The sequence below is a fragment of the Dermacentor silvarum genome, chromosome 1, assembly GCF_013339745.2.
Source record: "Dermacentor silvarum isolate Dsil-2018 chromosome 1, BIME_Dsil_1.4, whole genome shotgun sequence".
NCBI lineage: Eukaryota > Metazoa > Arthropoda > Arachnida > Ixodida > Ixodidae > Dermacentor > Dermacentor silvarum.
In genome coordinates this window covers 55000395-55022412 of record NC_051154.1, presented here as the reverse complement: position 1 = coordinate 55022412, position 22018 = coordinate 55000395, and the positions used below count along the sequence as shown (strand labels likewise).

Sequence of the window (22018 nt, the reverse complement as noted above, 5' to 3'; positions counted from 1 at the left end):
TTTTTTTTTTCCCCATAATATGATTTGGCTGGATAATGTGTTGGATGATACGATTTTCGGATGATACACTTTATTTTCCGGTTCCTGTGAAGATCGTATCAATGAGATTTCACTGTATAATAAATTATTTACGGCACTCTGAGGCTTTTCATTATTTTTTATAGAGCTTTGGAATCTACAACCTCCACTTAAAGCAAAGAAAAATTAAAACTCGAAAATAGTGCCAGTACCTTTTTAAAACAATTATGCAGATCCCATGCCCTGTGGAATCTATGTAAGTGAAGCTTTCTGTGCTGTTTGCTTTGATTGACGAGAATTAGCAGTGATGTTGACGGCGGATGTTTAGTTTCTTCAACGTGTAGTCCACTACGAGATTGGCGAGTTGATGTTAAATGGTACCTTGTATGCACCACTACTGTTTATCAGCGTAGTACACAGAACAGACAGGAAGAGGCATTGTTTAAACGAATGAATTGTGGTGCAAGGAAAAAGAAGAAAGAAAACCAAGAAGCAGACAGGATAGGGCGCCAACAGCTATGCACCAATTCGCCCAACGCACTACCTTGCCAAAGAGGTGTTGGCTTGAGGCACTTGTGTGTGCCATTGTTCATAACCTCTGAGAGGGTTGAGCATTGTCACTGCCTCACATGGCACATCGCATCGTGGCAAAAGTGTTTAACTAATTGAATTATGGGGCTGTACGTGCCAATACCACAATCGGATTATGAGGCATGCCGTAGCGGCACACTCTGGATTAATTTTGATACCATGGTGTTCATTATCGCGCACCTAAATCTTAGTGCACACGCATTTTTGTATTTCGCTTTTCTCGAAATGCAGCTGCAGCAGTCAGGATCGAACCCGCAACCTCGAGCAATGGGAGAGCCGCAAAGCTACCGCGGTGGGCACAGAAGTGTTGACTTCACATGCGACCGCTTCCGTAGACTCGCCTAGACCCTACGGTGATTTAATGCAGCTTTGCGGCTGCATGCCCTGCGTCAGTTGTCGGCTTGGCATGGTGCTTAGTTTTCAGAAATAAAAGAAACGTACTGTACCTTGAACTTAAATTTATCCAGTTTGTCCGCAACCGCTGTCATGTCTACTATATAGTAGAGTTTCCTTGCCTTCTTGTGCCACCTTTGCCCTCCCCCACCCTGTATGGAAAGTGCGAGCGAAGAGTGGCAAGCCTGTTATTCACTCGTTCACTCCTCTGCAATAAACCCAGAGTGAACTACCATGGTCACACACCTACACCACATGGAACTACCAGCGGCCTCCGAAAAGGAACTCCCCTCCCCAGCCTGCCGACACAGCCAGGTCTTCAAGGCACTCACTCCTCCTCTTCCTTGAGGACACAATGCTGGATGACCGGCTGTAGAGGACTCTTGCCCCACATCCCGGACCAGGGACACTACTCTCCTCCCTCTCCACCACCTCTCTACCTTGTTCCCATCATCTTTTCACCCACTATTTATTTCCCCAGGTACTGAGCCATGCTCCTACAAGGGCTGCAAAAATAGCATCTCTTCCTTAGCGCAATCACTTCACCCTCTCAACTTGTTTCACGACTGTGTTGCTTCTACCCGTTCTCCACCTCTTCTCCCTGCCACCTCTCTAGAATTTCATCTACCTCCTCTCTGGATCTGCTCGTTAGCAGACAGGTAAGTGGTGCCGTTTCTGCAATGCCTTTGCGGGGAGTCACATATAATTTCAGCTGTGAAGAGGCTAATGTGGCCTCTTTCAATTGGTACGAGTTTCTCGCTTTGCCTTTCTTCTCTGTCACGCTCCTTCCATGTATAAACACACTCTGAACCACACCCCGACGCGGCATGCAAGACAGCAACAGCAGCAGCAGTGGAAAAGTCGAAGGAAGAGGCAAAGACAGCTTCACTTTAAAAAGTAAGCCGCTAAGCAGTGACATTCCAAAGCTTGAGCATTCAGCCACAGATTTTGAGCATTACATGCCAAAACAATATGACATGACACAAATTCCACTTCATCTTGGACAGTACTGTTTGTTCAATTCCCATTTTACTATAATCTTATTAGCATGCCCATTTTAGCAAGAATGCCAGCCGGTTTGCGATTCATAACGTCATTTTTGAACCGTTCTAAACTTGCTTGTGTTATACGCTGATAAGTGAACTGTTGACAGGCATCAGCTGTTTTCTTAGAGTCATCGGTGTAGATTAAAAATATAGGGCAGTGGTCGCTTATGTCAGACACCAATGTGCCTGTGTTGCATACAGTAGTAGAAATATCGACAATGAGTAAGTCAAGTAAAGAAGATGTATGACTTGTAATGCGTGTTGGTGTGGTGATTGTATTTACAAAACCTGCAGACTGGAGGCACAAGTTCAGTTGAAAGGATGAGTTACTCTGTTTGAGCACATCTATATTAAGATCGCCGCCACACACAAGCTTCAGATTGTTCATGCTTACATAATCTAGGAATGGTTCGAAAAACTCTAGAAAAGTGACTACATTGCCGCTCGGTGGGCGATACACCAGAGATATAATCCTATTTTTACTCTTCACAGTGAGTATTTCGTAGTCATCTGTTACTCTTGTATAGTCGTGTACTAATTCATATTTTGCATAGCTTTCAACAAAAAGTGCAACACCACCACCTTTCTTGTTGGGCCGATTAATAAAAAACCGGTCATAACCTTGTCAAGTCAGCATAGCACAGTTACTGTAGTACCATGTTTCCGATATCATAATCACGTTAAATTTAAAAGTAAATTGTGCCAAAAAATGGATGATATCGTCACTCTTGTTGCATGCTGAGTGCGCATTAAGATGCAAAACAGTCGTGGCCGATGCATCCTGTTTAGCAATTAGATGCGGGAAAGCAAGCTCTTGATAAGCCATTTTGACGATGGTGACCAGCCAAAATTGCGCGGTACACAAGTTCGCGCTGCTCCCTCACTCTACACCTGCGCCTGTCCCGACGTTATCTTCTAGACGTCACTCTCGTTTCTTATCTGGAGAACGGGCGATGAGTCAGTTTGTCTTGTAAAAATTTTGCCGTTAAACGACCACACCGATTTCCAGTGATGCGCGTGTTTTCTTTTCACGGCCATCGCGAGAAGCTTCTTCAGGGCAAGGCAAAGGTGTTCATTCACATAAACCGAAGAAGAGCCTTCCAACCCAAGATCTGTGCCTGTGAGACGCATTTTTCTGGCTTTGTGGAAAACGCTATCCCGCTTCGCACGACTCTTGAACTGGACGATTATATTCGTCCGATCACTACTGCGTGTAGGTACACGATGGCACGTTTCAATGTCCGATACAACGATTGGTTCATTGATCGTAGAGCCAAGTTTGGAAAGTAGGTCACTCAAGCACTCATTCTCGGTCTTCACTACACCCTGAATCTCTAGGTTGGTCTTACGAGAGTATTGCTCAGTTTGCACGATTCGGTTTTCTAAGCTTTGCACTGTGCTCTCTAAAGAAGAACACTTAGCGTGCAGAGCCGCGTTTTCACTCTCAAGTTTAGCATTCTTCGCAGTACATTCCATTAGTTTTGTTTTCAGTTCCTGAATTGTGTGAAATGCAAAATCCAGACTTTTTGCCATGTTATTCTGCTCATTTTTGAGCTCGCGGTTTTCTGTTCGTAGATCTCTTTCTAAACCTTCACGAAACAATTTCAGTTCATGTCGCATCTAGTCTCTTACTTTAGCAAAATCGGACTTTAGTTCATCCTTCATCTTGGCCAGTTATTTCGACATAGTTTGGCAGTCGTACTTCACTGCTACAACAGGCGAGAAAAATAGAAATTCAACAAATAGCCCCAATAAACCTCACGATACCCGGCAGCAGCGACTAAAAAGCACGAATATATGCAAATACAGTAGCTTTGCACTAACCTGCAGGATAAGCAGAACGATGCTTAGTGTCATGCACTGTACTTACGTCGCTACTGCCAAGTGCAGTCTTCGGGGCTTGAGTGGCTTCTTTTATACGGAGAGACCCGTGACGTAGGCTCTGTCGTTCCAAGCCGCAGGCGCAGACGATGTCCGTTCCTTGCGAGGCCGAACTTGTTTGTAGTACCCTGTGCGCATGCGCATGTGGCTCAGCGCTTTTCGGGTTCGATGCGAGATGCACACCTGCAGGATAAGCAGAACGATGCTTAGTGTCGTGCACTGTACTTTCGTCGCTACTGCCAAGTCAAGCAGTAAACAAAATAAGGAGCATCATACGAGGTGACCGAGCCCCTGTCCTGCTCCCATTTGACCACATACTGTGTCGAGATGCCTATCATCCTGGGAAATGAAACTGAAACTGGTTGCAGAAAAGCTATTACCAGAGGGACCTCGATACGATTCTGCCTAATACGTTTTTCGGGATGATACATTTTTTTTTCCCCATAATATGATTTGGCTGGATAATGTGTTGGATGATACGATTTTCGGATGATACACTTTATTTTCCGGTTCCTGTGAAGATCGTATCAATGAGATTTCACTGTATAATAAATTATTTACGGCACTCTGAGGCTTTTCATTATTTTTTATAGAGCTTTGGAATCTACAACCTCCACTTAAAGCAAAGAAAAATTAAAACTCGAAAATAGTGCCAGTACCTTTTTAAAACAATTATGCAGATCCCATGCCCTGTGGAATCTATGTAAGTGAAGCTTTCTGTGCTGTTTGCTTTGATTGACGAGAATTAGCAGTGATGTTGACGGCGGATGTTTAGTTTCTTCAACGTGTAGTCCACTACGAGATTGGCGAGTTGATGTTAAATGGTACCTTGTATGCACCACTACTGTTTATCAGCGTAGTACACAGAACAGACAGGAAGAGGCATTGTTTAAACGAATGAATTGTGGTGCAAGGAAAAAGAAGAAAGAAAACCAAGAAGCAGACAGGATAGGGCGCCAACAGCTATGCACCAATTCGCCCAACGCACTACCTTGCCAAAGAGGTGTTGGCTTGAGGCACTTGTGTGTGCCATTGTTCATAACCTCTGAGAGGGTTGAGCATTGTCACTGCCTCACATGGCACATCGCATCGTGGCAAAAGTGTTTAACTAATTGAATTATGGGGCTGTACGTGCCAATACCACAATCGGATTATGAGGCATGCCGTAGCGGCGCACTCTGGATTAATTTTGATACCATGGTGTTCATTATCGCGCACCTAAATCTTAGTGCACACGCATTTTTGTATTTCGCTTTTCTCGAAATGCAGCTGCAGCAGTCAGGATCGAACCCGCAACCTCGAGCAATGGGAGAGCCGCAAAGCTACCGCGGTGGGCACAGAAGTGTTGACTTCACATGCGACCGCTTCCGTAGACTCGCCTAGACCCTACGGTGATTTAATGCAGCTTTGCGGCTGCATGCCCTGCGTCAGTTGTCGGCTTGGCATGGTGCTTAGTTTTCAGAAATAAAAGAAACGTACTGTACCTTGAACTTAAATTTATCCAGTTTGTCCGCAACCGCTGTCATGTCTACTATATAGTAGAGTTTCCTTGCCTTCTTGTGCCACCTTTGCCCTCCCCCACCCTGTATGGAAAGTGCGAGCGAAGAGTGGCAAGCCTGTTATTCACTCGTTCACTCCTCTGCAATAAACCCAGAGTGAACTACCATGGTCACACACCTACACCACATGGAACTACCAGCGGCCTCCGAAAAGGAACTCCCCTCCCCAGCCTGCCGACACAGCCAGGTCTTCAAGGCACTCACTCCTCCTCTTCCTTGAGGACACAATGCTGGATGACCGGCTGTAGAGGACTCTTGCCCACATCCCGGACCAGGGACACTACTCTCCTCCCTCTCCACCACCTCTCTACCTTGTTCCCATCATCTTTTCACCCACTATTTATTTCCCCAGGTACTGAGCCATGCTCCTACAAGGGCTGCAAAAATAGCATCTCTTCCTTAGCGCAATCACTTCACCCTCTCAACTTGTTTCACGACTGTGTTGCTTCTACCCGTTCTCCACCTCTTCTCCCTGCCACCTCTCTAGAATTTCATCTACCTCCTCTCTGGATCTGCTCGTTAGCAGACAGGTAAGTGGTGCCGTTTCTGCAATGCCTTTGCGGGGAGTCACATATAATTTCAGCTGTGAAGAGGCTAATGTGGCCTCTTTCAATTGGTACGAGTTTCTCGCTTTGCCTTTCTTCTCTGTCACGCTCCTTCCATGTATAAACACACTCTGAACCACACCCCGACGCGGCATGCAAGACAGCAACAGCAGCAGCAGTGGAAAAGTCGAAGGAAGAGGCAAAGACAGCTTCACTTTAAAAAGTAAGCCGCTAAGCAGTGACATTCCAAAGCTTGAGCATTCAGCCACAGATTTTGAGCATTACATGCCAAAACAATATGACATGACACAAATTCCACTTCATCTTGGACAGTACTGTTTGTTCAATTCCCATTTTACTATAATCTTATTAGCATGCCCATTTTAGCAAGAATGCCAGCCGGTTTGTGATTCATAACGTCATTTTTGAACCGTTCTAAACTTGCTTGTGTTATACGCTGATAAGTGAACTGTTGACAGGCATCAGCTGTTTTCTTAGAGTCATCGGTGTAGATTAAAAATATAGGGCAGTGGTCGCTTATGTCAGACACCAATGTGCCTGTGTTGCATACAGTAGTAGAAATATCGACAATGAGTAAGTCAAGTAAAGAAGATGTATGACTTGTAATGCGTGTTGGTGTGGTGATTGTATTTACAAAACCTGCAGACTGGAGGCACAAGTTCAGTTGAAAGGATGAGTTACTCTGTTTGAGCACATCTATATTAAGATCGCCGCCACACACAAGCTTCAGATTGTTCATGCTTACATAATCTAGGAATGGTTCGAAAAACTCTAGAAAAGTGACTACATTGCCGCTCGGTGGGCGATACACCAGAGATATAATCCTATTTTTACTCTTCACAGTGAGTATTTCGTAGTCATCTGTTACTCTTGTATAGTCGTGTACTAATTCATATTTTGCATAGCTTTCAACAAAAAGTGCAACACCACCACCTTTCTTGTTGGGCCGATTAATAAAAAACCGGTCATAACCTTGTCAAGTCAGCATAGCACAGTTACTGTAGTACCATGTTTCCGATATCATAATCACGTTAAATTTAAAAGTAAATTGTGCCAAAAAATGGATGATATCGTCACTCTTGTTGCATGCTGAGTGCGCATTAAGATGCAAAACAGTCGTGGCCGATGCATCCTGTTTAGCAATTAGATGCGGGAAAGCAAGCTCTTGATAAGCCATTTTGACGATGGTGACCAGCCAAAATTGCGCGGTACACAAGTTCGCGCTGCTCCCTCACTCTACACCTGCGCCTGTCCCGACGTTATCTTCTAGACGTCACTCTCGTTTCTTATCTGGAGAACGGGCGATGAGTCAGTTTGTCTTGTAAAAATTTTGCCGTTAAACGACCACACCGATTTCCAGTGATGCGCGTGTTTTCTTTTCACGGCCATCGCGAGAAGCTTCTTCAGGGCAAGGCAAAGGTGTTCATTCACATAAACCGAAGAAGAGCCTTCCAACCCAAGATCTGTGCCTGTGAGACGCATTTTTCTGGCTTTGTGGAAAACGCTATCCCGCTTCGCACGACTCTTGAACTGGACGATTATATTCGTCCGATCACTACTGCGTGTAGGTACACGATGGCACGTTTCAATGTCCGATACAACGATTGGTTCATTGATCGTAGAGCCAAGTTTGGAAAGTAGGTCACTCAAGCACTCATTCTCGGTCTTCACTACACCCTGAATCTCTAGGTTGGTCTTACGAGAGTATTGCTCAGTTTGCACGATTCGGTTTTCTAAGCTTTGCACTGTGCTCTCTAAAGAAGAACACTTAGCGTGCAGAGCCGCGTTTTCACTCTCAAGTTTAGCATTCTTCGCAGTACATTCCATTAGTTTTGTTTTCAGTTCCTGAATTGTGTGAAATGCAAAATCCAGACTTTTTGCCATGTTATTCTGCTCATTTTTGAGCTCGCGGTTTTCTGTTCGTAGATCTCTTTCTAAACCTTCACGAAACAATTTCAGTTCATGTCGCATCTAGTCTCTTACTTTAGCAAAATCGGACTTTAGTTCATCCTTCATCTTGGCCAGTTATTTCGACATAGTTTGGCAGTCGTACTTCACTGCTACAACAGGCGAGAAAAATAGAAATTCAACAAATAGCCCCAATAAACCTCACGATACCCGGCAGCAGCGACTAAAAAGCACGAATATATGCAAATACAGTAGCTTTGCACTAACCTGCAGGATAAGCAGAACGATGCTTAGTGTCATGCACTGTACTTACGTCGCTACTGCCAAGTGCAGTCTTCGGGGCTTGAGTGGCTTCTTTTATACGGAGAGACCCGTGACGTAGGCTCTGTCGTTCCAAGCCGCAGGCGCAGACGATGTCCGTTCCTTGCGAGGCCGAACTTGTTTGTAGTACCCTGTGCGCATGCGCATGTGGCTCAGCGCTTTTCGGGTTCGATGCGAGATGCACACCTGCAGGATAAGCAGAACGATGCTTAGTGTCGTGCACTGTACTTTCGTCGCTACTGCCAAGTCAAGCAGTAAACAAAATAAGGAGCATCATACGAGGTGACCGAGCCCCTGTCCTGCTCCCATTTGACCACATACTGTGTCGAGATGCCTATCATCCTGGGAAATGAAACTGAAACTGGTTGCAGAAAAGCTATTACCAGAGGGACCTCGATACGATTCTGCCTAATACGTTTTTCGGGATGATACATTTTTTTTTCCCCATAATATGATTTGGCTGGATAATGTGTTGGATGATACGATTTTCGGATGATACACTTTATTTTCCGGTTCCTGTGAAGATCGTATCAATGAGATTTCACTGTATAATAAATTATTTACGGCACTCTGAGGCTTTTCATTATTTTTTATAGAGCTTTGGAATCTACAACCTCCACTTAAAGCAAAGAAAAATTAAAACTCGAAAATAGTGCCAGTACCTTTTTAAAACAATTATGCAGATCCCATGCCCTGTGGAATCTATGTAAGTGAAGCTTTCTGTGCTGTTTGCTTTGATTGACGAGAATTAGCAGTGATGTTGACGGCGGATGTTTAGTTTCTTCAACGTGTAGTCCACTACGAGATTGGCGAGTTGATGTTAAATGGTACCTTGTATGCACCACTACTGTTTATCAGCGTAGTACACAGAACAGACAGGAAGAGGCATTGTTTAAACGAATGAATTGTGGTGCAAGGAAAAAGAAGAAAGAAAACCAAGAAGCAGACAGGATAGGGCGCCAACAGCTATGCACCAATTCGCCCAACGCACTACCTTGCCAAAGAGGTGTTGGCTTGAGGCACTTGTGTGTGCCATTGTTCATAACCTCTGAGAGGGTTGAGCATTGTCACTGCCTCACATGGCACATCGCATCGTGGCAAAAGTGTTTAACTAATTGAATTATGGGGCTGTACGTGCCAATACCACAATCGGATTATGAGGCATGCCGTAGCGGCGCACTCTGGATTAATTTTGATACCATGGTGTTCATTATCGCGCACCTAAATCTTAGTGCACACGCATTTTTGTATTTCGCTTTTCTCGAAATGCAGCTGCAGCAGTCAGGATCGAACCCGCAACCTCGAGCAATGGGAGAGCCGCAAAGCTACCGCGGTGGGCACAGAAGTGTTGACTTCACATGCGACCGCTTCCGTAGACTCGCCTAGACCCTACGGTGATTTAATGCAGCTTTGCGGCTGCATGCCCTGCGTCAGTTGTCGGCTTGGCATGGTGCTTAGTTTTCAGAAATAAAAGAAACGTACTGTACCTTGAACTTAAATTTATCCAGTTTGTCCGCAACCGCTGTCATGTCTACTATATAGTAGAGTTTCCTTGCCTTCTTGTGCCACCTTTGCCCTCCCCCACCCTGTATGGAAAGTGCGAGCGAAGAGTGGCAAGCCTGTTATTCACTCGTTCACTCCTTTGCAATAAACCCAGAGTGAACTACCATGGTCACACACCTACACCACATGGAACTACCAGCGGCCTCCGAAAAGGAACTCCCCTCCCCAGCCTGCCGACACAGCCAGGTCTTCAAGGCACTCACTCCTCCTCTTCCTTGAGGACACAATGCTGGATGACCGGCTGTAGAGGACTCTTGCCCCACATCCCGGACCAGGGACACTACTCTCCTCCCTCTCCACCACCTCTCTACCTTGTTCCCATCATCTTTTCACCCACTATTTATTTCCCCAGGTACTGAGCCATGCTCCTACAAGGGCTGCAAAAATAGCATCTCTTCCTTAGCGCAATCACTTCACCCTCTCAACTTGTTTCACGACTGTGTTGCTTCTACCCGTTCTCCACCTCTTCTCCCTGCCACCTCTCTAGAATTTCATCTACCTCCTCTCTGGATCTGCTCGTTAGCAGACAGGTAAGTGGTGCCGTTTCTGCAATGCCTTTGCGGGGAGTCACATATAATTTCAGCTGTGAAGAGGCTAATGTGGCCTCTTTCAATTGGTACGAGTTTCTCGCTTTGCCTTTCTTCTCTGTCACGCTCCTTCCATGTATAAACACACTCTGAACCACACCCCGACGCGGCATGCAAGACAGCAACAGCAGCAGCAGTGGAAAAGTCGAAGGAAGAGGCAAAGACAGCTTCACTTTAAAAAGTAAGCCGCTAAGCAGTGACATTCCAAAGCTTGAGCATTCAGCCACAGATTTTGAGCATTACATGCCAAAACAATATGACATGACACAAATTCCACTTCATCTTGGACAGTACTGTTTGTTCAATTCCCATTTTACTATAATCTTATTAGCATGCCCATTTTAGCAAGAATGCCAGCCGGTTTGTGATTCATAACGTCATTTTTGAACCGTTCTAAACTTGCTTGTGTTATACGCTGATAAGTGAACTGTTGACAGGCATCAGCTGTTTTCTTAGAGTCATCGGTGTAGATTAAAAATATAGGGCAGTGGTTGCTTATGTCAGACACCAATGTGCCTGTGTTGCATACAGTAGTAGAAATATCGACAATGAGTAAGTCAAGTAAAGAAGATGTATGACTTGTAATGCGTGTTGGTGTGGTGATTGTATTTACAAAACCTGCAGACTGGAGGCACAAGTTCAGTTGAAAGGATGAGTTACTCTGTTTGAGCACATCTATATTAAGATCGCCGCCACACACAAGCTTCAGATTGTTCATGCTTACATAATCTAGGAATGGTTCGAAAAACTCTAGAAAAGTGACTACATTGCCGCTCGGTGGGCGATACACCAGAGATATAATCCTATTTTTACTCTTCACAGTGAGTATTTCGTAGTCATCTGTTACTCTTGTATAGTCGTGTACTAATTCATATTTTGCATAGCTTTCAACAAAAAGTGCAACACCACCACCTTTCTTGTTGGGCCGATTAATAAAAAACCGGTCATAACCTTGTCAAGTCAGCATAGCACAGTTACTGTAGTACCATGTTTCCGATATCATAATCACGTTAAATTTAAAAGTAAATTGTGCCAAAAAATGGATGATATCGTCACTCTTGTTGCATGCTGAGTGCGCATTAAGATGCAAAACAGTCGTGGCCGATGCATCCTGTTTAGCAATTAGATGCGGGAAAGCAAGCTCTTGATAAGCCATTTTGACGATGGTGACCAGCCAAAATTGCGCGGTACACAAGTTCGCGCTGCTCCCTCACTCTACACCTGCGCCTGTCCCGACGTTATCTTCTAGACGTCACTCTCGTTTCTTATCTGGAGAACGGGCGATGAGTCAGTTTGTCTTGTAAAAATTTTGCCGTTAAACGACCACACCGATTTCCAGTGATGCGCGTGTTTTCTTTTCACGGCCATCGCGAGAAGCTTCTTCAGGGCAAGGCAAAGGTGTTCATTCACATAAACCGAAGAAGAGCCTTCCAACCCAAGATCTGTGCCTGTGAGACGCATTTTTCTGGCTTTGTGGAAAACGCTATCCCGCTTCGCACGACTCTTGAACTGGACGATTATATTCGTCCGATCACTACTGCGTGTAGGTACACGATGGCACGTTTCAATGTCCGATACAACGATTGGTTCATTGATCGTAGAGCCAAGTTTGGAAAGTAGGTCACTCAAGCACTCATTCTCGGTCTTCACTACACCCTGAATCTCTAGGTTGGTCTTACGAGAGTATTGCTCAGTTTGCACGATTCGGTTTTCTAAGCTTTGCACTGTGCTCTCTAAAGAAGAACACTTAGCGTGCAGAGCCGCGTTTTCACTCTCAAGTTTAGCATTCTTCGCAGTACATTCCATTAGTTTTGTTTTCAGTTCCTGAATTGTGTGAAATGCAAAATCCAGACTTTTTGCCATGTTATTCTGCTCATTTTTGAGCTCGCGGTTTTCTGTTCGTAGATCTCTTTCTAAACCTTCACGAAACAATTTCAGTTCATGTCGCATCTAGTCTCTTACTTTAGCAAAATCGGACTTTAGTTCATCCTTCATCTTGGCCAGTTATTTCGACATAGTTTGGCAGTCGTACTTCACTGCTACAACAGGCGAGAAAAATAGAAATTCAACAAATAGCCCCAATAAACCTCACGATACCCGGCAGCAGCGACTAAAAAGCACGAATATATGCAAATACAGTAGCTTTGCACTAACCTGCAGGATAAGCAGAACGATGCTTAGTGTCGTGCACTGTACTTACGTCGCTACTGCCAAGTGCAGTCTTCGGGGCTTGAGTGGCTTCTTTTATACGGAGAGACCCGTGACGTAGGCTCTGTCGTTCCAAGCCGCAGGCGCAGACGATGTCCGTTCCTTGCGAGGCCGAACTTGTTTGTAGTACCCTGTGCGCATGCGCATGTGGCTCAGCGCTTTTCGGGTTCGATGCGAGATGCACACCTGCAGGATAAGCAGAACGATGCTTAGTGTCGTGCACTGTACTTTCGTCGCTACTGCCAAGTCAAGCAGTAAACAAAATAAGGAGCATCATACGAGGTGACCGAGCCCCTGTCCTGCTCCCATTTGACCACATACTGTGTCGAGATGCCTATCATCCTGGGAAATGAAACTGAAACTGGTTGCAGAAAAGCTATTACCAGAGGGACCTCGATACGATTCTGCCTAATACGTTTTTCGGGATGATACATTTTTTTTTCCCCATAATATGATTTGGCTGGATAATGTGTTGGATGATACGATTTTCGGATGATACACTTTATTTTCCGGTTCCTGTGAAGATCGTATCAATGAGATTTCACTGTATAATAAATTATTTACGGCACTCTGAGGCTTTTCATTATTTTTTATAGAGCTTTGGAATCTACAACCTCCACTTAAAGCAAAGAAAAATTAAAACTCGAAAATAGTGCCAGTACCTTTTTAAAACAATTATGCAGATCCCATGCCCTGTGGAATCTATGTAAGTGAAGCTTTCTGTGCTGTTTGCTTTGATTGACGAGAATTAGCAGTGATGTTGACGGCGGATGTTTAGTTTCTTCAACGTGTAGTCCACTACGAGATTGGCGAGTTGATGTTAAATGGTACCTTGTATGCACCACTACTGTTTATCAGCGTAGTACACAGAACAGACAGGAAGAGGCATTGTTTAAACGAATGAATTGTGGTGCAAGGAAAAAGAAGAAAGAAAACCAAGAAGCAGACAGGATAGGGCGCCAACAGCTATGCACCAATTCGCCCAACGCACTACCTTGCCAAAGAGGTGTTGGCTTGAGGCACTTGTGTGTGCCATTGTTCATAACCTCTGAGAGGGTTGAGCATTGTCACTGCCTCACATGGCACATCGCATCGTGGCAAAAGTGTTTAACTAATTGAATTATGGGGCTGTACGTGCCAATACCACAATCGGATTATGAGGCATGCCGTAGCGGCGCACTCTGGATTAATTTTGATACCATGGTGTTCATTATCGCGCACCTAAATCTTAGTGCACACGCATTTTTGTATTTCGCTTTTCTCGAAATGCAGCTGCAGCAGTCAGGATCGAACCCGCAACCTCGAGCAATGGGAGAGCCGCAAAGCTACCGCGGTGGGCACAGAAGTGTTGACTTCACATGCGACCGCTTCCGTAGACTCGCCTAGACCCTACGGTGATTTAATGCAGCTTTGCGGCTGCATGCCCTGCGTCAGTTGTCGGCTTGGCATGGTGCTTAGTTTTCAGAAATAAAAGAAACGTACTGTACCTTGAACTTAAATTTATCCAGTTTGTCCGCAACCGCTGTCATGTCTACTATATAGTAGAGTTTCCTTGCCTTCTTGTGCCACCTTTGCCCTCCCCCACCCTGTATGGAAAGTGCGAGCGAAGAGTGGCAAGCCTGTTATTCACTCGTTCACTCCTCTGCAATAAACCCAGAGTGAACTACCATGGTCACACACCTACACCACATGGAACTACCAGCGGCCTCCGAAAAGGAACTCCCCTCCCCAGCCTGCCGACACAGCCAGGTCTTCAAGGCACTCACTCCTCCTCTTCCTTGAGGACACAATGCTGGATGACCGGCTGTAGAGGACTCTTGCCCCACATCCCGGACCAGGGACACTACTCTCCTCCCTCTCCACCACCTCTCTACCTTGTTCCCATCATCTTTTCACCCACTATTTATTTCCCCAGGTACTGAGCCATGCTCCTACAAGGGCTGCAAAAATAGCATCTCTTCCTTAGCGCAATCACTTCACCCTCTCAACTTGTTTCACGACTGTGTTGCTTCTACCCGTTCTCCACCTCTTCTCCCTGCCACCTCTCTAGAATTTCATCTACCTCCCTCTGGATCTGCTCGTTAGCAGACAGGTAAGTGGTGCCGTTTCTGCAATGCCTTTGCGGGCAGTCACATATAATTTCAGCTGTGAAGAGGCTAATGTGGCCTCTTTCAATTGGTACGAGTTTCTCGCTTTGCCTTTCTTCTCTGTCACGCTCCTTCCATGTATAAACACACTCTGAACCACACCCCGACGCGGCATGCAAGACAGCAACAGCAGCAGCAGTGGAAAAGTCGAAGGAAGAGGCAAAGACAGCTTCACTTTAAAAAGTAAGCCGCTAAGCAGTACATTCCAAAGCTTGAGCATTCAGCCACAGATTTTGAGCATTACATGCCAAAACAATATGACATGACACAAATTCCACTTCATCTTGGACAGTACTGTTTGTTCAATTCCCATTTTACTATAATCTTATTAGCATGCCCATTTTAGCAAGAATGCCAGCCGGTTTGTGATTCATAACGTCATTTTTGAACCGTTCTAAACTTGCTTGTGTTATACGCTGATAAGTGAACTGTTGACAGGCATCAGCTGTTTTCTTAGAGTCATCGGTGTAGATTAAAAATATAGGGCAGTGGTTGCTTATGTCAGACACCAATGTGCCTGTGTTGCATACAGTAGTAGAAATATCGACAATGAGTAAGTCAAGTAAAGAAGATGTATGACTTGTAATGCGTGTTGGTGTGGTGATTGTATTTACAAAACCTGCAGACTGGAGGCACAAGTTCAGTTGAAAGGATGAGTTACTCTGTTTGAGCACATCTATATTAAGATCGCCGCCACACACAAGCTTCAGATTGTTCATGCTTACATAATCTAGGAATGGTTCGAAAAACTCTAGAAAAGTGACTACATTGCCGCTCGGTGGGCGATACACCAGAGATATAATCCTATTTTTACTCTTCACAGTGAGTATTTCGTAGTCATCTGTTACTCTTGTATAGTCGTGTACTAATTCATATTTTGCATAGCTTTCAACAAAAAGTGCAACACCACCACCTTTCTTGTTGGGCCGATTAATAAAAAACCGGTCATAACCTTGTCAAGTCAGCATAGCACAGTTACTGTAGTACCATGTTTCCGATATCATAATCACGTTAAATTTAAAAGTAAATTGTGCCAAAAAATGGATGATATCGTCACTCTTGTTGCATGCTGAGTGCGCATTAAGATGCAAAACAGTCGTGGCCGATGCATCCTGTTTAGCAATTAGATGCGGGAAAGCAAGCTCTTGATAAGCCATTTTGACGATGGTGACCAGCCAAAATTGCGCGGTACACAAGTTCGCGCTGCTCCCTCACTCTACACCTGCGCCTGTCCCGACGTTATCTTCTAGACGTCACTCTCGTTTCTTATCTGGAGAACGGGCGATGAGTCAGTTTGTCTTGTAAAAATTTTGCCGTTAAACGACCACACCGATTTCCAGTGATGCGCGTGTTTTCTTTTCACGGCCATCGCGAGAAGCTTCTTCAGGGCAAGGCAAAGGTGTTCATTCACATAAACCGAAGAAGAGCCTTCCAACCCAAGATCTGTGCCTGTGAGACGCATTTTTCTGGCTTTGTGGAAAACGCTATCCCGCTTCGCACGACTCTTGAACTGGACGATTATATTCGTCCGATCACTACTGCGTGTAGGTACACGATGGCACGTTTCAATGTCCGATACAACGATTGGTTCATTGATCGTAGAGCCAAGTTTGGAAAGTAGGTCACTCAAGCACTCATTCTCGGTCTTCACTACACCCTGAATCTCTAGGTTGGTCTTACGAGAGTATTGCTCAGTTTGCACGATTCGGTTTTCTAAGCTTTGCACTGTGCTCTCTAAAGAAGAACACTTAGCGTGCAGAGCCGCGTTTTCACTCTCAAGTTTAGCATTCTTCGCAGTACATTCCATTAGTTTTGTTTTCAGTTCCTGAATTGTGTGAAATGCAAAATCCAGACTTTTTGCCATGTTATTCTGCTCATTTTTGAGCTCGCGGTTTTCTGTTCGTAGATCTCTTTCTAAACCTTCACGAAACAATTTCAGTTCATGTCGCATCTAGTCTCTTACTTTAGCAAAATCGGACTTTAGTTCATCCTTCATCTTGGCCAGTTATTTCGACATAGTTTGGCAGTCGTACTTCACTGCTACAACAGGCGAGAAAAATAGAAATTCAACAAATAGCCCCAATAAACCTCACGATACCCGGCAGCAGCGACTAAAAAGCACGAATATATGCAAATACAGTAGCTTTGCACTAACCTGCAGGATAAGCAGAACGATGCTTAGTGTCGTGCACTGTACTTACGTCGCTACTGCCAAGTGCAGTCTTCGGGGCTTGAGTGGCTTCTTTTATACGGAGAGACCCGTGACGTAGGCTCTGTCGTTCCAAGCCGCAGGCGCAGACGATGTCCGTTCCTTGCGAGGCCGAACTTGTTTGTAGTACCCTGTGCGCATGCGCATGTGGCTCAGCGCTTTTCGGGTTCGATGCGAGATGCACACCTGCAGGATAAGCAGAACGATGCTTAGTGTCGTGCACTGTACTTTCGTCGCTACTGCCAAGTCAAGCAGTAAACAAAATAAGGAGCATCATACGAGGTGACCGAGCCCCTGTCCTGCTCCCATTTGACCACATACTGTGTCGAGATGCCTATCATCCTGGGAAATGAAACTGAAACTGGTTGCAGAAAAGCTATTACCAGAGGGACCTCGATACGATTCTGCCTAATACGTTTTTCGGGATGATACATTTTTTTTTTCCCCATAATATGATTTGGCTGGATAATGTGTTGGATGATACGATTTTCGGATGATACACTTTATTTTCCGGTTCCTGTGAAGATCGTATCAATGAGATTTCACTGTATAATAAATTATTTACGGCACTCTGAGGCTTTTCATTATTTTTATAGAGCTTTGGAATCTACAACCTCCACTTAAAGCAAAGAAAAATTAAAACTCGAAAATAGTGCCAGTACCTTTTAAAACAATTATGCAGATCCCATGCCCTGTGGAATCTATGTAAGTGAAGCTTTCTGTGCTGTTTGCTTTGATTGACGAGAATTAGCAGTGATGTTGACGGCGGATGTTTAGTTTCTTCAACGTGTAGTCCACTACGAGATTGGCGAGTTGATGTTAAATGGTACCTTGTATGCACCACTACTGTTTATCAGCGTAGTACACAGAACAGACAGGAAGAGGCATTGTTTAAACGAATGAATTGTGGTGCAAGGAAAAAGAAGAAAGAAAACCAAGAAGCAGACAGGATAGGGCGCCAACAGCTATGCACCAATTCGCCCAACGCACTACCTTGCCAAAGAGGTGTTGGCTTGAGGCACTTGTGTGTGCCATTGTTCATAACCTCTGAGAGGGTTGAGCATTGTCACTGCCTCACATGGCACATCGCATCGTGGCAAAAGTGTTTAACTAATTGAATTATGGGGCTGTACGTGCCAATACCACAATCGGATTATGAGGCATGCCGTAGCGGCGCACTCTGGATTAATTTTGATACCATGGTGTTCATTATCGCGCACCTAAATCTTAGTGCACACGCATTTTTGTATTTCGCTTTTCTCGAAATGCAGCTGCAGCAGTCAGGATCGAACCCGCAACCTCGAGCAATGGGAGAGCCGCAAAGCTACCGCGGTGGGCACAGAAGTGTTGACTTCACATGCGACCGCTTCCGTAGACTCGCCTAGACCCTACGGTGATTTAATGCAGCTTTGCGGCTGCATGCCCTGCGTCAGTTGTCGGCTTGGCATGGTGCTTAGTTTTCAGAAATAAAAGAAACGTACTGTACCTTGAACTTAAATTTATCCAGTTTGTCCGCAACCGCTGTCATGTCTACTATATAGTAGAGTTTCCTTGCCTTCTTGTGCCACCTTTGCCCTCCCCCACCCTGTATGGAAAGTGCGAGCGAAGAGTGGCAAGCCTGTTATTCACTCGTTCACTCCTCTGCAATAAACCCAGAGTGAACTACCATGGTCACACACCTACACCACATGGAACTACCAGCGGCCTCCGAAAAGGAACTCCCCTCCCCAGCCTGCCGACACAGCCAGGTCTTCAAGGCACTCACTCCTCCTCTTCCTTGAGGACACAATGCTGGATGACCGGCTGTAGAGGACTCTTGCCCCACATCCCAGACCAGGGACACTACTCTCCTCCCTCTCCACCACCTCTCTACCTTGTTCCCATCATCTTTTCACCCACTATTTATTTCCCCAGGTACTGAGCCATGCTCCTACAAGGGCTGCAAAAATAGCATCTCTTCCTTAGCGCAATCACTTCACCCTCTCAACTTGTTTCACGACTGTGTTGCTTCTACCCGTTCTCCACCTCTTCTCCCTGCCACCTCTCTAGAATTTCATCTACCTCCCCTCTGGATCTGCTCGTTAGCAGACAGGTAAGTGGTGCCGTTTCTGCAATGCCTTTGCGGGCAGTCACATATAATTTCAGCTGTGAAGAGGCTAATGTGGCCTCTTTCAATTGGTACGAGTTTCTCGCTTTGCCTTTCTTCTCTGTCACGCTCCTTCCATGTATAAACACACTCTAAACCACACCCCGACGCGGCATGCAAGACAGCAACAGCAGCAGCAGTGGAAAAGTCGAAGGAAGAGGCAAAGACAGCTTCACTTTAAAAAGTAAGCCGCTAAGCAGTAACATTCCAAAGCTTGAGCATTCAGCCACAGATTTTGAGCATTACATGCCAAAACAATATGACATGACACAAATTCCACTTCATCTTGGACAGTACTGTTTGTTCAATTCCCATTTTACTATAATCTTATTAGCATGCCCATTTTAGCAAGAATGCCAGCCGGTTTACCCTAAATTGCAGTAAAGGAGAAAATTAGTAGAACCAGTGAACAAATATGAAGCATCTGAACAAAGGTAAACGGAGAACGAAATGATATATGGCTGCTGTCAATGCGTCTCACCTTTAAAAAAAACAATTCTGAAGCTTTACGTGCCAAGACCACAATCCGATTATAAAGCACGCCGTAGTTTAATTTTGACCACCTGAGGTTCTTTAATGTGCACCTAAATCTATAAGTTCATGGGTGTTTCTGCATTTCGCCCCCATCGAAACGCGGCCGCCATGGCCGGGATTTGATCGCGCGACCTCGTGCTTAACAGCGCAACACCAACCACGGCTAGTGTCTCGTAGCTTCCACCCAAGCCACAGTATCAGTTAATGAAAGTGCTTTACACTATATTTAGAAATGTATCTTCACTTGAAGCCCACGACGCTTGGCGTGAACGTGCCAAGAGGACGCTCACTGCGTTTCCTTTAGCGCGTGCGATCACGACGTGCCCAAGGGCCGTATTCTGAAACGTTCCACTTCGGCGAAATTTCTTTTTCGCTTTCAGGCGCGCGATGATTGGCTGTTTTAGCAAAATTGGATCGGCGAAATTTCTTTTTTCGCTTTCAGGCGCGCGCTGATTGGCTGGTTGAGCAAAATTGAATGACGTCGGGCTCAACCAGCCAATCAGCTCATCCAATTTTGCTAAAACAGCCAATCATCGCGCGCCTGAAAGCGAAAAAGAAATTTCGCCGAAGTGGAACATTTCAGAATACGGCCCCAAAAGACGCTCATTGCGTTTCTTTTGACGCGTTCACGACAGGCGTCATTTAGATCGTCAAGCACACTCTTCAAGTTAGGCACATTACTGAATACGGCGGTCAGTGTCAACTCGAAGCCCACGATGCAAGCTTCCTAATAAATTTGCACTTTTCTTCATAATACACAGAATCGAACAGGGGCCGTATTCTGCAACGTTCCACTACGGCGTGTTCGCCTTTCGCCTTCAGGCGCGCGCTGATTGGCTGGTTGAGCAAAATTGAATGGCGTTGGACTGAACGAGCTAATCAGCTCATCCAATTTTGCTGAAACAGGCAACCGGCGCGCACCTGAAGGCAAAAGGCGAACCAATTGGGCGAACTATCGCCGAAGTGGAACGTTTCAGAATGCGGACTCTATTTTTGGTCCATAAAACCGCCTTTCTGCAAGTTATTTGGCTGCATTATTGATTAGCGGCAAGAACCCCACTGGTAAAGTTCTAAAGAACACTTACATTCGTACTACATCTCATTCACAGAAATGAATAAAGTCGGCGAGACATGTTTGCTGTTGGGCTAGCTAATACCCCAATGCCACACGACACAGAAAATGTCATTCAGTTGTTAAAGCCTTAAGTTCGTGAATGACTTTTTTTTTTTTTCCTCTCTCTCTTTTTTTTTTTTTTTTTTTTTTTTTTTTTGGCAGAGCTGCCACACGTCCAGATGTCGATAATAATGCTGGGTTTGCCATCATGCTTCAACGGCCACAATAAAATGCAGCGGGCTTCAAACGTGAAGCTTTCGCGGTCACAATCATATCGTGCGCACAAATAATTCCCAACGCGAGAAAGGATAGCAAAGAAGAAACGGCGCAGCAGCCAACGCAAGCATGAGGGATCGGTATACATACTTACATTTGCAGAGGGCCCAAACGTTCGAATTCTTGGTGGTCCACGCCAGTTTATATAGCAGTCTGCGACCGCGCTCGCGCGCACGCGCTACGGGAGAAACTGTATGGAGAAATATTCTATGAAGAAACTGTATGGCTGCATCCACGACACCGCAGTGCCATAGAATAAAGAACCAAATTCTAACATAGAGTTTCTCACTGTAACTATGACATCTCGGGCACTGTAATCGCACTAAACGCACTGACTTCATTATTCATATGGCTCGTAGTTGCGTTTTCGGCTCCCGCAACCGCTTCCGCCGCAATCTACTTTGGAGATCGCATATTTGGGAAAAATCATTTTTACGGAACTCTGATAAAACACAATGTTTTCTACAAGTTAGAAAACAGATTGCATACACTTTGGCTTAATATTTTGTATGAACTTTATGTCTATGGCGTTTTTACAACCAGCAATCGCTTCCGCCGCATTTAACCAGCAAAAGCATATCCTTCAAGATCTGCGTTAGAAAGGTGGATGGATGAGACCACGGAGTAAGGTAAGACAGGAGCGCCGACTCTGCTCGTCTGGAAGGGACACCTTCTGAAACGCCGGCTCCTGCTTCACAGCGAGTTCGCCAGACGGCGCTACGAATGATGAAAAACTCTGCAGCGGTACATTCTAGCAATGCCTCCTTTAGAAGATGCCTGCCGCGTGAGCCGAGAAGCTGGTTCCTGCCCCTCTCCTCTTTCCTCTCCTCCACCGGGGTCGGCTGCGAGCGCTAGCTGCGGCGGCCGCTGCAAACCTGAACTAGAGTGTACTAGACAAATGGTCGAGTGGGCCGAACGGCGCTCTGCCGCTGAGGCGCCGCGTCTGGAAAA

General features: G+C 45.4%; 1 protein-coding gene across 5 annotated transcripts in view; it reads right to left on the bottom strand.

The window, feature by feature from the left end:
• Window positions 1-21464, bottom strand: part of LOC119463550 (constitutive coactivator of peroxisome proliferator-activated receptor gamma-like) — a 69333-nt gene extending 47869 nt beyond the window's left edge. For 2 of the 5 annotated variants that reach the window (XM_049668266.1, XM_049668282.1), the window contains exons 1-2: window positions 21162-21464; window positions 3919-4112 (exon numbers count right to left, since the gene is read on the bottom strand). In XM_049668266.1, the coding sequence (XP_049524223.1) occupies window positions 3919-4112; window positions 21162-21408 (441 nt within the window). In that variant the 5' untranslated portion in view covers window positions 21409-21464. Of the gene's footprint in view, window positions 1-3918; window positions 4113-8275; window positions 8470-12633; window positions 12828-16989; window positions 17184-21161 lie in introns of all 5 variants that reach the window. The other 3 variants (XM_049668276.1, XM_049668279.1, XM_049668272.1) reach the window with 3 other exon arrangements.
• Between the last annotated feature and the right edge of the window lie 554 nt (window positions 21465-22018).